Below are 17464 nucleotides of genomic sequence, written 5' to 3'. Positions count from 1 at the left end.
CTGCAGTGATGTAGCAGTGTTATAAATTACATGGTGGTGCCGCAATGAAATTCTTTTTGGTAATCATTATGGATAATTAGATTATCCATAATGAAAAAATATGATTTTTAAATTGCGAAATCAAGATAGAGCGATAGCAAAAAGTAAGAATGCCCTATTTCAACCCTAAGGAGTGTATAACACATAATAAAGATAATCTGGTCCTTATCAGATATTAACATTAGGAAATGCAATCTCAGATGAACAACACATGAGACTGTATTTCATATCAATTCAGTTTAATTTATATAGCACCAAATCACAACAACAGTTGCCTCAAGGTGCTTTATATTGTAAGGTAAAGACCCTACAATAATTCAGAGAAAACAGAAAATCAAGACAATCATATGACCCCCTATGAGCAAGCACTTAATAACAGGAAGAAACCTCCAGCAAAACCATGCTCAATGAGGGGCGCCCATCTGCTGCGACCGGTTGGGGGCAGGGGGTAGGAGGACAGGACAAAGACGTGCTGTAGAAGAGAGCCAGAGGTTAATAATAACTAATAATTAAATGCAGTTTGGTGTATAAACACATAGTGAGTGAAAAAGGTGGCTGAAAAAGAAACACTCAGTATCATTATTTATTTAAGAAAAATGCAAAAACAATGAGAAAACCTAAGTACAGCCATACTGCTTCCATAGGAATTAAGAGGTTATATAGCAGCCAGGTGCTGCTAATCAAATGCACTTGACTAACGAATCACCAACACGTGTGTCCACCTCTATAAAAGCAGACAAGTTCATGGCAGTACAGTTTGAAAAAGACTGAACAAGTATGGCTTGTGGAAGGTTGGAAGGTTTGCCAGGAAAAAAAGAAAAGAACATGGCAGCACAGTTTATTTTTGCAAAGCTGCATCTAAACAGACTACAAGACTTCTGGAACAACGTCCTTTTGGGCGATGAGACCAAAAGTAATGATTTTTTCTCATAATGCCCAGTACCACATACATCTCACACCACCTGTCAAGCAGGGTTGTGGAAGGGCAATGATTTGACCCAGTCATAGACTCCTAAAGTATTACAGAGTCAAATGTGTGACCATCTCTCTGACAGCGAAAGCTTGGCCCAAAGTCAGAGTTGTACATAAAACCACAAACCTCAATTAATTCTTAAATACATAATGACATTGTGGAGTAATATGTCATGTTCAGGTTATGATTGTTTGTTTGTTTTTCATGTCCTACTGTGTAAAACTTAAGAATTGAAAGTGTACTTGTTACTTTTTACCATGTCTGAATATGGTTGCTTAGAAATTGTTTTCTTGGGTCATGACAGTAATATTAACCTACATGTGGCCATTTCCACTCAAAATAACCATAGACTGTATATATGAGATAGACATAGCCACCCTGGCATCACCATTTGGATTGTGCACTCATTTTAAAGCCGTGGGGTTAGTGTTCTAGCTGCTGGGGATCTGATCTTCATCTACAAACACCACATGTGTTTGCAACATGAATTTCATTCTTAAAATCTGAAGAATAATGTTATATATCATCATGTTATATATCAGATAATTCCATAAAAAAAACAAAGAAACAAACAAAAAACTCCAAAAGGCATCAGCAACACAAACACAGCATAAGTCCAATTAAGTGAATCCAACAAGAAGTGAAGTGCAACACACAGTGTCCACATATTGATCGAAGTGGCCACGCCCCAACTTTCAGTCTTAAAAAAGTTAGTCAGTAATAGAACCAGTCTCGAGCAGAGGGAACTCATTTGAATGTAAAGGCATTGACTGGATTAGCTCATTCAGACTAGTGGGAATTACCTGCTACCTGATGACTTGAATCATAAAGTCTGTTGTTATGACTTTAATGGAATAGATGTGTAATGTGTGGTGTGAACAGTTTAACACTCAAGAACAACACAAAAACAAAAACAACTTAGCCTTGGGAGGTTAAGAGGATTATTGCCATGGACCCTGGGTTTCTGCTCAAGTGTTGAATTTATTTTTAGATTCTTGTATTTATGGTGTTTTCAGTTATTAATGAGATTATTTTTGTGTGTAAAAATCCCTAAATCCCATGTATTCCCTAGAATCCCTAGTGCTCCAGTTTTGATCATGCTGATTTCTGTTTGGTTTTGCTATTGGGTTACCAGCCTAAATAAACAGCTGGCTTTTTGTTCGTACTCCAGCTCACTCTATCTGCATTTGGGTCCTACATCACACTCCACCATGGCAGATTAAAACCTTTCAGTGGCATTTGATGACTACATTTTCAACTACTTTCCTGGCAAAAGGGCTTACAAATGATTTTATGACGACGTAATGATTGCCCGTGTATAGAAATTTCTTTTACTTATGTATTAATCACATTATTTTATTGTATAATGCCTTGGTGCCGCTGGATTTTAACATGTCTGACACTCATACAGTAAGACAAATGGTGGGGGTGTAGTAAGGAAGTTGGGGGGAAGCAGACAGCTCCACAGGAAGAGTCTTTTGTCTCTTCGAGGACTCTGGGAGGTAGCAAGGGAGTGTGAACCTTAAGGTGTGAAACAACTGTGTACTGCCTTTTGTTCCTGGAGAAGGTATTTAACTGAGAGCCACGTTAGACTCAGTGAGACTCTGCTGACCCTGCCCCGCGGTCATGTGGGCTCTCCACAAGCTTGGTGTTCTGTTCTTTGTGTGTTTGGATTAAAGAACGTTAGCTACCGCTCACCGTTCGTCTGCAGGCTTTATTTAAATGGAAAACTTCCACAACACCCGTCTGCTTCCACCTACATCTTGGATTCATCTGTGCACTCGTCAACATTTTCTCAAGCGGGCCTCAAACTCTGAAAGAGACTAGTCTTATTAATGTGTATTTTTAGCAAAAACATTTATTCTGAAAAGATGAGTTTCAACATATAAAATAAGTTGTGTATGGCAAAAATGCTATTGATCCACCTTATAGACTAAGAGAATAGCTTCTTCACATGAAACATGAAGCTCAAACACACTTTGCTGTCATCAAATGTAGAAAAATAAAAACCTCACAGAGGAAGGAAACCATGGCAACATGAACAGACTAAAGACAGCATATCAACAGTCAGCAGCATCTCTTGCAGCTGTTGTGCGTTTAAGAATGGTCCACGGAGCAGCGTCCACTCCGGTAGTTCTATGAGCAACAGCGCTGGAGGACTTTTTTGAAGAAGTTCCTGAACTCAGTGTTGAAGACAGTGTATATGACAGGGTTCAGGGCGCTGTTGACATAGCCCAGCCACGTCACCACGCTCATTAGGGCTGGTGGGATGTGGCACTCTTGACAGCGTGCTCGCATTGTGTGGAGGACAAAGAAAGGAGTCCAGCAGAATAGGAAGGCACCTTTGGGAGAGAAACAGGAATCAGGAGATGAATGCTTCGTCTCTGTGAAATCAATACTTCTGATCCTAAAGAGCAAAAAGTCAGCGTTTACAGAGAAAATACATTTCATTTTAAAGTTAAGCAAAACAGATATCATTCACATATTATGCATATTAACATAGTATTAATATATTTAGTTGTGGACAGAGGTTTACATACATTTATCATGCACATGAATGTCATGGTAAAATTGGACTAGTGATTTGATTTGATTGGACTGGTCTTCTTCCAGGGTGGAAAAACAAGAATTCAGGGTCCAGAAATTTGAATCCACACAGAGTCAAGAGTATACATCCAGGGATTAAAATATATGCATTCGTCCCCACTGATATTTCAATAAGAGAGATTGTTTGGAAGAATTAAACAGGATTTTTTGAGATACAGAATTCACTTAAGCTATTTGACCACACTGACCCATGATAGCAGAACAGATCTCACTGGTGTTAGGATTCAAAGGCGACGACTGGATTACAGCAATGGTGTCAGCATTGAGTTTGGTGGTATGGGAAAGTCGAAGTAATGATAAGAATAGATTCTTTGCACACTCAAGAAAGCAAGCAGATGAGTGAAACTTAATGTTTGGACTTAATGTGGACCACTGTCCTGTTGGAATACTCAGTTGTGTCCAAGTTTTAACCATCTACCAGTTTCCAACTTGAGGTGAAGTTGAAGAATTTGGAGGCAGTTCTTCTTCATTACTCTATCCACTTTGTGTATGTACCAGTGCCACTAGCAGCAAAACAGCCTTGGGGCATGATGTTACCACTACCACTCTTGACAATCGTTATAGTGTTCTTAGGTTTTAAAGTCTCACCATTACTCCCTCTTTCACTGGCTAATAGCTCAATATTTGTCTTGTCTAACCATAAAACATTTCTCCAGGAGGCATTTGGCTTGTCTATGTGGGCAGTTGCAAATTTCAGTCAAGCTTGAAAGTCCCAATTTTGGAGCACAGCTTCTTTCTTGGTCAGCACGGTCTCAATTCATCGCAAAGTAAAACTCACTTCCTTGTGGACACTGATGGTAGTGTTCCAGCAGTTTCCAATTCATGACAGGATTGGGTTTTGGTGATTCCTGGATTGTTCCTGAACATCCTTTTCCTATCTTTTGAGGGTGAAAGATTGGGTCTCCTTCGAGACTTTGGCAAAGTGGTGACACATCTGAATAACTTGTACTTGCATACAATTTTTTAAACTGATGATTTTGGAATTTGCAGTTGTTTGGAAATTGATTCATTCAAGAGACCTTCCCAAATTATGTAAATCTACAGTTCTCCTTGTTTGATCTACACTAAGTTTTATGGACTTTCACACTGTTCTGAGTATTAGTTAGTCCAATGAGTGCTTTCAAATAAATCCTTTTTATGCTGGCAAAGAGAAACTACTGGTTTTATTCAATCACAATCACTAACAAGAAATTAGGCCATGGTTTTGTCAAGTTAGCAAATTATCGAACCTTCATGACCACTTGTATTATATTTAAGAGAATCTGTGTATATATTTGAGCCTGTATATATTATTTTGACCTTGTGTCAATTAAAGAAAATCCTGAATACATTCAAATTTGTGCACCCAAATCTGTTTTTAAGTCATGAAAGATATATGCTGTACAATCATCCCACCCTGGAAAAAGAATAGCTCAATTGATGGACCAAAATGACCATGGCATGCATGCCCATGATGTCTGTATGTCAATTTCTGAACAAAAATGTAGATAATCAAGCTTGTTCAAGTAGAGGAGTATCTCCCCCGCTATATGGCAATTAACCATCAAAGCAGAACAGATCTCAGTCGTGACAGGATTTAGGACAGAATCTCCTGGAATCTAAATGTTGATGACGAGTCACCACAGCAGCAGATGAAGATGGAGATACTGAAGACTGAAAATGCTGTACAGTCTGGTTTAAAGTGGGACACCTGGTTACTTTAACCCACTAAGTGCCCTTCATATCTACCAACTGGGATTGAACACTAAGTCTCATGTTATGATTTTTGGATTTATTCCCAGTATTTGTGTTGTTCTGCATGTTTTGGATCTTTGTCTTGTTAAATAAATGTTTAAACCACCACATTATGGAACCATTGCATCAAAGTAGAAAAAACTAATTACTGTGCATCACTATAACCTCTGGTCACAAAAAGACTATACCAACACTCGCTTTTGTCCACTGAGCCTCTCTGATTAACTAACTCAGTATACATCTTTCTCAGGCTACCTGTACCAAAAATTCATTTTTTAATTTGGTAAAAGTCCACTTAGGACATTGTAACTTAGAGTTTCTTTCTCTCATATTTTCTCTCATTGATCCCATTGATAACGGAGAGCACCTGACCCAAACACAATTTATACCTATTGATAAAACAGTGCTCGCAACGAGCTTTCTAAAAGTATTTTTTCCTTGACTAGTACTGTATAAACCACCTAATATATTTGGATTATATTGCTCAGACTGTCACTTAAACATGAGCCTTACCTGCACACTTAAACATGCACCTGACATGGCCTTAACCAATAATTGGATTTGAGATTAAGGAGCTGTAAGGATTGGCTGCTGTGTGCTAAAGGAAAGCACTTGTTCGCATTAGGGAGCAAAGCTGGCTGCTATTAATAGACTGACCCCTTTCTAATTGATCTGTTAGTGCCTCAGGATAGGCATCAGAGGTGGCGGTGAAGAGTTCAGGTAGCCGCAGAGCAGAGATGTCTGACATAACAACATTCACTTTAAAGGTTCACCGACAATCAAATCAACAGCAACAGTTTTAGCAAGAAGGACAAGAAGAAAAATAATGATGGTTGATTGTTTTTCAAATGACAATATATATTTTGAATATCAGTAAGTATGCATACCTTCTTCAATGACCTCATTTAGAGGGGATCAGGCTTTCATGTCAGGATCAGGCTCCTAGACTCTGGAATATCCTGCCACTTGATATTCATACTGCAGGGTCCCTCCAGTCTTTTACATCCCGTCTTAAAATTCACTTTTATACCATTGCTGTTAATTCAAGCTCTGTTTGAGTCCCATCGTGTTTTTTATGTTGTGGTGCCTGTGTTTTAGTTTGTTTTTGTCACATGATATTGTATTTGTTTGATTTCATGTTTTCTTTTATTGTATTTATTTTATGTTATGGTGTTTTGACCTTTCAACACCATTTATATCTTTAAAGTGGGTAAAATTATCCCTGAAATCCAGACTCTACACCAGCCGCAAGGCCCACCTTTAATGTGTGACACTTAAATTGTGCCATTTGTTTGTGTTACATCAGTGTTGTTCTTAGTACAACAAGATTTGCTGCACTTTGGGCTTTTGTAAGCCCAGGGCACGTTCCTAATTCAGCCTTATGTGGTTAGGATGTTACTGAAAACAAGCCCAATGATGGTGATTTCTATAACAGGACTTCTATCAAATATTGCTCTAAAAATATATATATATCTGCAGAACATCAAGGAAAAGTTAAAGTGTTCAATTCCTTGTTTTCCGTTGGCCTGCCTCCTCAGCATTCAGAGTCCAACCAATGCCACAGCAGGGACAGGGCCAATAACAACAGCGAACCAATTTCCACTACAAAGGCAGCTTGGTTTTAGATTATAACGTTTTCAGTTAAAATGTCTCCTCAATGCTACTGAAGGAAGTGAACTCACCCACAACGACAGGAAGCACCTTCATAGCCTTCCTCTCGCGGCTGTTGATCTTGGCCCTTTTTCTTCTGCGCGGGTCGTGGTTGAACTTAATCTCTGCAAAACTGACCGCTGGCACAGGGCCGTCTTTGTTCTCTGTTGAGTTCGGGGGCAGGTCTGGGGACTGCAAGGTGGATGCTTCATCAAGAGTATCTGCTGGGTCTCGCTCTATAATGGGAGGCAGCAGAGGTGGCAGCGAAGCCAGAGGAGGCAACGTGGCTGTGGCCTCCTGCAGCTTGCGGCACGCCTGGATGCTGTCCTTCAGCTTGGCTTTCCGTGCCTCCTCCCATCGTCGCAGGCCGCGGAACATGCCACAGTACAGCAGCAGCATGATGGGGCAGGGGATGAAGAAGGAGCAGACGGAAGAATACAGAACATAGTCATCATTCTCTAGTTTACATTCCCTCGGATCGCGGCCTGGGACATTGTTGATGCCAAAGATGATTGGCGAGGCTACAGCCAAGGCCAGGATCCAGGTGGCCGACAGCAAAACAACTTGCCGCAGGTCCACATGCTTCCTGTTGTAGTTGAGCGGGATTGACACAGCGATGAACCTGCAAGAGGGGCCAGAAATATGGCATCACAGCCAGCTTAGAGCTGCTACACTAGGTTTAGGTTTTGTTTATGATATATGGTTCTAAGTTGGTACTGATGGTGTTTTGTGTTATTATCCTTATCTCTTGTCCCAGTATGTCCAAAAGCATGCAGTGGTCTTACAGCCACAAAAGAACAAAACCCATCCAGAGGATTTATTTGTTTTGCAAACCCTATAGCAGAAGAACTAAAACTATTTTTAAAATGTCTCAAGGTGGGCTTGAAGGATTTATCCTCTGGTATCAGAATGCACTGTACATTGTAGTTCTCCACACTCAGAGTGCTCACCACAGGAAGGCTGTCTGCTGCTGAGAACACCTAAAATGGGCATGTACCAATTCCACTGCCATCTTAACAATTCTTTAAGACTGAAGGCAATTTTATCTTTTTATGGAAATAAAATCAAACTAACCTGAATCTTCACACTAGTGCAGAATTTAAGTACTCTTCAAACACTGCAGCCAGTAACTATGTGATTAGTTACAGTTGGGACTGAAAGATGCTGTAGCTGTAGAATGTTTCCAGTTTCATCTTAATCTTTTTTTCTGTTTTGTTTTTACTGTGTAAATAAATAAAACTCTGAAAGAAGCCCCTAGCCCTCTAAAGTGACTCTGTCAAACCGGCTGCTTATCAGGCAGCTTTTTAAAAACTAGAAGAGTTCCTTCTTCAGACATGAACATTAACAGCAGGTGGACTCTGTGCAGACCTTCTGATTCTGCCTCCTGACCTGCCTCTTGAATTATTCAGACTGTCATCCAGTTAAACCTCTAAACGCTGCTGGCTACTTCAAAAAGCTTCAGATCATCATCATCAGTCCACGTTAACTTCACTGCTCCCCATCAGTCTTTGATGTAATCATATTTTCTGGAGTCAGGACATCAGATTTGAAGAGCATCCTGAATTTTTGTCATCCCTCAACATCGGCTGAGAGTTCGGATAATCTCATGAGACATACTAACAAGCGCCGAGCGAACCTGGCAGTTCATCAGCAGTGGACTCATCCCTCATTTGGGGATTTAAATTATTTTGCCTTTTCTGGGGGGTTTTCTTTTGGCGCTTTTACAGGAGTCAGACAAAAGGTCGCCGACATATCAGAACCATCTGACCCTGACAAGCTTTGGATCTGATGGTGTCCCTGAATGTTCCTGAATCATGAGAGGCCAGTTAAAACTCTTGAGTCTTGAGTCTCTACATTAGTTGTGAATCTTTACCTCATTCTTTTCATCAACTGTACAGTTTTTCCTCATATTTTCTCTAGGAGTCCACTCCGGGAATGAACACGTGGAGTTTAAGCCTGTATCTGTTTTTCCAGTATTGTGGTCCAAGCTACAACGGAGTGGCTGTAGTTCAGGAGACAAAGCAGATCATCTACTAATCGGAAGGTTGGTGGTTTGATGGCTATTCCAGTCTGCATGCCAAAGCATACTTCAGCAAGATACTGAACCCCAAGTTGGTCTCTGATGCGTTCATTATATGAATGTGTGTGACTCTCAGTTAACGCTTAAGCACTTAAACATAGAATAGTGTTTGTGTGAATGAGGAATGTTGTATAAAATGCTTTGAGCCCTTCAGTAGAGTAGAATATATAAGATAAATATAAGATCACGTATCATTCATTAGTATCTATCGATGTACTATCTACACAAAAATATTTTGATGGGATACGGAGTCTTGTGACGTCTGTTTGAATTTTCTAGTTGTTTTCTTGATATTTATCTCAACATCTACTTTATAGTTTTGCACAAAATCTAGTCGGGATATTCATAACACCCAGATGATGAGTCATACTCACTCATTTTCTCAGTCATGATCTTTTAATTTTTTTGTACAGAGGATGGATCAACTTGACATGAAAGTCATTTAAACTGGCCAGTAGCATTTCAAAGTGTTTCCTGTGATGTATCTCAAGATGTATGTTTGTATAGATACATTCCTGAGTTCCGAGAGAATGGAGAGTACTAAGATATATCTGATGATCTTTTAACTTTTAATTTCACCACAAGGTTAGAATGTGTGGATTTAAATGAAAAGCTTTACAAAAACTAACATCTTGTTTCCCACAGGATGACCTTCCACTTACCTTGGTGGTTTGTACATTTACTAATGTCACGTTTAATAACTGAATAACTGCGAAGTTAATGAACTGAACTTAGCACTTCTTTAACAGACGAAATGTCTGTAAGCTAATATGGAGAGCATCTTCTAATAGCCTGACAGCACCATCGTTATGAGCAACATGGCAGCTCCCTGAAACCCATCTTAAAGTTCAATCATGCAGATCAGACTAAAAAGATCTCTGGTTCCAGCTGTCGCCATTTATTCTAAGGTCTACTTTTTAGTTAGAGTGTTGAAGAAAAGCTGTTAGGCATTTTAACAGCTTAAAGAGGGGGAATAATTCAGATCCATACTGTTACTAAATGAACGAAATACAAAGGGTTTAAAGTGTCAGACGTCTATGGTTTGTAAGGTGTGGAACATCAGCTGTAATAGGACAACAGACACAGAACAGCCACAGTGCTCTGTGGAAAGTTCAATCCTAATCTGAGCGGCATTCTTGCATCTTTCACAGAACCTACTGCTGTAAAACATATTACAGTATTCACTCCACTAAAAAGTATACATTACTACATTGTAGTAAATGCTGCAGGTATTCTTAGGTACTTTTTGCATTATTTTGACATCAGTAATACTTTAAAAGGCTTTAGGACCCCTGTGGTTTCTGAATTCTTTTTTGTGTTGTCATGGGAGTGTAACAAGAGTGAAGAGTTTTTAGAGTGTAAAAAGCCTAACCTTCCTCTTTTGGAAGGACCTGGCTCCAAGTGGAAAGCTGTGGCAGGTTTCAAATTCCCGTGCTAACCAATGACTGAAGTGACACCTCTTTATGTTCAGTATATGCTGAAAGCCATAAACATAGCAAAACAAAATCTTTTACACAGCTACTGGTCCAGAGCATTTAAACAGGCTGGTGTTAACTGCTGTTCAAAACAGCAATATGTGAACTTCAAGGGAAGAGGCTGCAGATGTATGGTCTTCTTGAAAGCAATATAACTTTCAATGAGACCCAACTGTTCAAGAACAATTTGTAATTGTTCTTAAAATTTTGTTCCAAGAAATTCAGCTAATATTCCTATTGTCAAGATCACTGACCTACTGGCACTTCCCGTATCATCACCACCAGGATGAGATTTTTGTTAAATACCGTCCATCAAGCGAACTGCTGATTGTCTGCTGTTCTCTTGCCGTGCGGCTTCAATGTAAGGGAACAACACAAGATCCTGCTGTGTGTACCTGTACAGGTGAGTACTGACCTGTCAATGCTGATAGCACAGAGATTGAAGATGGAGGCAGTACACAACATAACATCCATCGTCATGAGACCATCACAGATGGTAGTGTTGAGGGTCCATACACCATCCTGGAACTGAGAGGCAGACAAATGCTTGTCATTTAATGTTTACTCATACCAAAAATTACCTTGACACACAATCTGAAATCAAAACGGGCCTTCTACTCTACAGTTTCTTTATGATACAAAGTTTGAATGTATGCAATGATTCCTATGATAATTTAGCTTCATATATCAAATACTTTTCAGGCTGTATTTTCAGACCATTTTTTCCACACATTGAAATCAGAGTCAATTGTTGAACAGGAAGTTGAAAACTATTAAAGATAAAAACCTGAACATTTCACTTCCCCTTCTTATCATAAAAATGAATCCGGAGCTGTAATTGTTCTGTAATAAGTATTTGACATATGAAGCTAAAATTTCACAGCAATTATTCTGCCTGTCCAAACTTTGGACCATAAAATTTGTATGCAAATCAGAGATGGTTGAGCATAAAAAGGTCTGAAACTTTGGTGATTTGAGATTTTTTTATAAAGGAACTGCACTCCACCAGCTAAAGGTTGCTGGCAGCCTTTGATATTTCAAAAAAATGTTAATTTCTTTATTTTGTTTTATTACCTTCAAGTCACTGTATGTTCGTGCAGAGTAACGTACTGAGCTTACTGAGTAAACAGGAAGTTTGACCTGGACTGAACTGTCCTGTCCAGCTTCTTTACCAGGTCATGACCCTGTCAAACCACCACTGACCTTTGCTTCAAACCTGCAGAGCATTGCATAAAAACATCACTCTGAAGATCAATAAGGAACAATGAAAGGTGGTGATATGGAGTCATTAGAGAATATCTTTGCTGACAAAAGCAGATTTGGGGTGATTGTGATTTTCATAGCTGAAGATCAATTTGTGTATTACACAAACTGTCTCCTGGTTTCTGCATGGGTCTTACTGTTTTTCACCAATTTTAATAACATCGACTGCCTAGTTTGTTAGTTTTTTTGGTTTGTTGCTGTTTAATATTTTATGCAAAATCTATATAATCTTTTACAGAAATAAAACTCAAAGATCAGAAAATGTAAGCACGGGATTTCTATTGTGAAAATTGACCTTTTATGTAGCAGCAAAATGTTTTTGGTTTACTTTGGAATTAAATATCTCAAGTCAACCAGCTCCTGTGAATTTCTGTTTGGCATGGATTTTAAAGAGGTAATGGATTCTGCTATTATTAGGGTTTATTCTGCACATTTAATGAACTTTTTAATGCCTTTTCAAATAATTTGTTGGTTGAACGCCATCCAGAACTGCTACTGCAATGACCTGCCATCTGGTGCCCAAAGACTCAGAAAGAGATCCAACAGTTTTTAGGGTCCCTGAATCTAAATACTCCTGTGAGATTAGCAGCCTAAGACACAACTGGAAGCTGTGTCTCTCATTTATGGGACCTTCTCAGTTAATTAACATCTCCAAAGACGGTATGTTCCGTCGCATCTCACCTCCGAATAGACGAAGAGCGGCAGCACGAGCACCGCCAACATCAGATCCGCCACTGCCAGACTCACGATGAAGTAGTTGGTGGTGGTTTTCAGTGCCTTTTCGACGAACACACTCAGACACACCATCAAGTTGCCGCAGATGATGACGACGATCAGCAGCACCCCGAAAACCAGGGCAGGCAGGTTGTGCAGTGCCGCGGTCGCTGTCCCCGCCTCCTGCGCTGCGCTCAGGTTTGCCACCATCTGCGCCGCGTCGGTCTGATCCCGTCCGAGCCACAGCAGCGCGGCCAACGGGCTCATGAAGGCCGGGTTGGAGTCCGACTGCCACACTGTAGCCTTATCATGCTGTCACACAGACTCCACTTAGACTGTAGCAGACTGCAGTGACGAGCTCCAGTGCGCACCGTTGCGCCTTTTACGCAAAAATCCTCTGCGTAAAAGCAGATGGACAAAAACACAAGTTGGTATTTACAAAGTTAAACTTTTATTTAAATATTAAAAATATGGTGATGAAGTCAGATTTTGTCACAAAGAATATTTAGTGATGAAAAAAAATCCAGAAGAATACAGATGCGGTTCTTGGCTCATTAAAATCTTCATATCAATAGAAAACTGCTTCTTTCTTTAATGCTGGGAAGATAGCCGAAGGACTCTGGGGTCAGACAGCAGAGAAAGTGTCGTGCCGTGGATGTTTCCAGCTCCCGAGTGTTTGCCTGCAGCCCGCTAGCACAAAGGCCACCGAGGCCAAATTAACCGATTAAAGCCGCTTATCACCTGCGCTTTACGGTGTCCTTCAGCCCTTGAGCTCCAGCAGAAGTTTGTCCATCTGTCTGTTCATCTGCGTGCATGCGTATCACGGAGACGGGGGGAGACAGGAGTGGCCACTGCAAAAAAAAAATTATTAATTAATTAATTAAATAAAAATATCCACTGAATTTGACCTCTCTACCTCTATTTGTGCTGTTGGGGCATTTTGGAGCAAGTTTTGATGAAATTAAGTGGAAAAAAAATATTCTTTTGTTTCTGATCAGTACAGTTGTAGCATTAGTTTATCACTCAGCATTAATTAGCTCATACACCTTTTGGATACTCCTTGATATTTAGGATTGCTGGCCTTATCTGATAACTAATCTGATCAGTCTGTATCTAAAAGACACACAGAGGGAGAGAGAGAGAGAGAGAGAGAGAGAGAGAGAGAGAGAGAGAGAGAGAGAGAGAGAATCACATTGGGACAACTACAGTGATAATGCCTAGGGTAAGAGTCACCTCTCCTCCATCTTTTTATATACAGTTTGCAGTTTTATACCACAAGAGGCCACTTTCACATTAAAACCTTGAAGTGTTTTGAACGTTGGGGGAACATTTCTTGCAGTGTTAAGTGAATGAACAAGGTTCAGCTGTGCAACAGGGGCCCAGAGGGTGACAGAAAACTACAGGAATCATCTGCTGCTGTTCAGCATCTGGATTCAGTTCAATCAAAATAATTGATCAGTGAAGGCATTTTATTATTAACAATTTTATTCAGGTTCAATTCAGTACTTAAACTTTACTGTTTTGGTGTTGCTACACAGGGGGGTTCATATTGAGTAAAATGGCGCTGATACACGCTCAGTATTGTGTTGTGGGTACAAGGGCCCCATACATTTATGGGTTGGTTGCAGCTTTCATTTAGTGGAGATATGAAACTCCCACAAACACTCAGCCACTGGTTGCTGTGGCTTGCTTGTTTTTGCTAACAGACTGCTGAGGTGTTACTATGTGATCACTGGTGTATTAGTGTGTTGGCATTAAAAAGTGGGAATGCTTCGCAATAGCTGAAGTTGATCACCTGCAACCATGCATTTTAAAAGTTGTCACTGTGCCTGGAACAGGTGCAAGAACAGATGACAGAGTTATCACTAGTGGTTCAAAAATTCCTTTGTGCAATTTGACAAAAATTAAGTACTGAAAAACAGATGTCCTAATGCAGGTAAATGGTTAAGAAAGCTTCATGGTTTTCAATTTGCACCATTACAGCGTTGTAATCTATTATTTTTCTTAATTTAATTTGCTCCCTTTAGTTTTTCCTGCACTGTTTATAGTCTGTGATGCTTTTCTGAGAACCGTTTTGTTCTCTACCAACACTAATGACTGCCTAGAATCTCTTCTCATGTCACTTGGGTCTGGAGGTGATAAGGTGAATTTTAATTAGAGGTCTTGCTGTCTACAGTGATGATGGATCAGCTGAGCACTGACGCCATCCAACACTCGGGGGAAGATGATGGGGCAGCAGTGAACACACCTCCTGTCTGTCTCTGGAAAGACTTCAGAAATGTCAATTTTTAATGTAGTTTAGATCAGCTGACCAGCAGCTGTGACCCAGTTTGTTGCTGATTTTTAACTCCAGCTTGCAAAAAGGCATCTTTCCCATACAGTACCATGCAAAAGTCTTGACCCACCCATCATTTCTTTTTATTTTGCATACAAGGAACTTGAGTTTCTTGCAATTTCTTGAGGTCTTGAGCAATAACCTTAAAATATTTTCTTCTCTCTTTTTCAGACCAGTCCTTGTACCTGACCATTTTCTGAGGAATGTCTTCCTTGGTAAGCTACGTAACACGGACCTATAAATCATTCTATTATAAAAAAGGCCAATTAACTCAATGGATATACAAGTTTTGTGTCTACTCATAAAAGACATCTCAGCAAAGAACCAATTTTAAATTGTACCTTTAGACACTTTGTTGTTGGTAGCCTGTCACAAAAACACATTTATCCCCATTTCTTTAGCTGAATCTGTCAAAACCAGTGGACTTGGATAGACTTAAATGCAGGATTCTGAGATCAAAGTTCACAGGTTTACAATAAATGAATCCAAGGAAACAAGGCTTTCATGCAGTGAGGACCAAACCCAGGCAATCAGGCAGATTCACATTTTCACTCCCTCAAACAATCTCTCCAACTTTCTCAGTTGGAGAGATTTCTGCACAGAAGAGAGATGCATAAGTACAAAAGACAAAGAGAAAACAGAAGAGGTAAAATGCAGTGCATTCGGAGGCAGACTTTCACTAACAGATCAGTTCAACAATCAGGCAGCAGATGACAAGTCATATGAAACAGAGGATGGAAGCCCAGTAACAGACTCTGGCCCTGAAACACAAGAATATGATTATGGCACAGACACATACACAGCCACACAAAGTTGTTCCCAGTGACGTGGCTGGGGAGTGTATGCACCACTGACTGATGCTCACATTAAATATAAATTTCAGGTTTCAAATAATGAAGTCGGTGTCTGTAGAGTTAATCCTTGGGGGTGTGATGTCAGTAAAAATAGATATTCTTAATATAGTGATCTTAGGCACAAAGGTCTGGCTAAGAATAAAGACAGCCACCTGCTGTTTCAAATTTTCTTATTGACAGGGACTGGCAATCCAAAATGCTGACTCAAAGGAAGACTGATCTTAATGGGCGATGACCTAAAACGCTTTGTTTTGTTTTCCTCTCGAAAAGTCCCTTTGGCTGCCTCGCTGTGTCGGGTGGGTTGCCCAATGCTGGGATGTCTGGTTTGCAGAGGAACGCGTGGCTGCCCACTTGCCCATTGGGTAGGGTGGGGTGTCCAGGTGAGGGAGCAACTGTCCCTGGGTTTTAACAGCACCTTAGTTTTCATACAGTAATACTCATCCTGTACACTTTGTACAGTCACACTCCACAATGCATTAAGATCATAATTCTGATTGCAAAAGCTGCCAGAAACCCCAAAACAGTGGATACTGGGAATTGCCTCTGGTGCCTAACTAAAACCTTTTTGAGGACAGAGTTCTTTAAAGAAACCTCCTCACTTATTGGTAGGTAACACTCAGTACAGGCCAGTGGACCAACCCAGGTGACCCTTTATATTCACTCAAGGGACTTTAAAACTTCAAGAGTTGCTGTAAGTCATTCAAGGATAATGAGAACCATATTATATGAGGCAGAACATCCAGGACTTCTGGGACCTGCTCGAGAACCAATGATGTCTTCTCATGGCCCTAAGGTTGGTAGAGCAGAAAACCTGAATATACTCAAGTGCAAGGAAGAATTAAAAATTGTCACAAAATGTATCCAGCTCTCGTTTTTGTATTTTAAATAGAATATCAAGACTTTGGTTTGATGAGTGTTCATTACATGGAAAGCTCTACTAAGAACATAAAACCAGGTTCCTGAACATTCAGCGTTTTTGTTTTTTTTTGTTGTTGTTGTTGTTTTTTTTTAATTAAAGATATGTTTGTGTTCAGGAGGTGGAGATGATGAAATCAGTGCTCATCAGAAGCCGTCCTCAGAATAATGAAGACAAAATATTTTCTGTTCTCATCCAGGAAAGTACGAAGCAGCTTTATTTCTCTGAATATGTTTTAATATGCAGCACAGATAATGGACCAGTGAGTCAGCCACCATTTGTGTTTCGTCCTCTGATCACTTAAGGCAATCACATGAGGCTGTGGAACTCATTATTACTGAGTCTCATTATGACCACCTAATTATTTATTCAGCTACTCTTACTCGGGTCCCTTTTCCAGAGACCTGAGAAAATCAAACAGTCATAATCAAGCAAGCACACGCCCAGTACACACACAAATGAACAATCAAACAGTCATAATCAAGCAAGCACACGCCCACTACACACACAAATGAACAAAGGTCAGATAAAAAATAACACAAAATAAAACCACCAGTCTTTTGACTAAAGCTGCACTTAGGTTTCTTTACCCCTCTGTGAATCCCAGCATTATCACAGTGGAGAGGTTCCTGCATTCCAGGAGCTATGTTGTCCAGGGCAATTTGCCCCTGGTAGGCCCTAGCCAGGATAATGGACCAAGAGTGGGGCACCTACTAATCGGAAGGTTAGTGGTTCGATCCCTGTCTGCTCAAGTCTATGTGCCACATATCCTGGGCGATCGTGGCTCAAGAGTTGGGAGTTCGCCTTGTAATCGGAAGGTTGCC

At 40.2% G+C, this 17464-nt stretch overlaps 1 protein-coding gene across 2 annotated transcripts; it reads right to left on the bottom strand.

Annotated features, from left to right (window-relative positions):
* Positions 1–476: 476 nt before the first annotated feature.
* On the bottom strand, positions 477–13608 carry drd4a (dopamine receptor D4a). 2 transcript variants are annotated; one of them, XR_316818.3, is made up of 5 exons: positions 12503–13608; positions 10974–11086; positions 7036–7625; positions 2711–3354; positions 477–511 (listed from the first exon to the last, which is right to left on the bottom strand). XR_316818.3 is itself a non-coding variant. In XM_005938330.3 (4 exons), exons 1-4 carry the CDS (start codon positions 12800–12802, stop codon positions 3149–3151), a joined length of 1209 nt encoding a protein of 402 aa, XP_005938392.1. In that variant the 5' UTR covers positions 12803–13608; the 3' UTR covers positions 2521–3148. The 2 variants fall into 2 exon arrangements, 1 of the variants encoding a protein (XP_005938392.1); XM_005938330.3 differs by lacking the exon at positions 477–511 and having other exon boundaries at positions 2521–3354.
* Positions 13609–17464: the final 3856 nt, after the last annotated feature.

This window comes from Haplochromis burtoni, unplaced genomic scaffold, assembly GCF_018398535.1.
Source record: "Haplochromis burtoni strain Fernald_Lab_line unplaced genomic scaffold, NCSU_Asbu1 Contig_248, whole genome shotgun sequence".
Lineage (NCBI taxonomy): Eukaryota > Metazoa > Chordata > Actinopteri > Cichliformes > Cichlidae > Haplochromis > Haplochromis burtoni.
The sequence above is the reverse complement of the archived record's forward strand: the minus strand, read 5'-3'. Positions and strand labels throughout refer to the sequence as shown.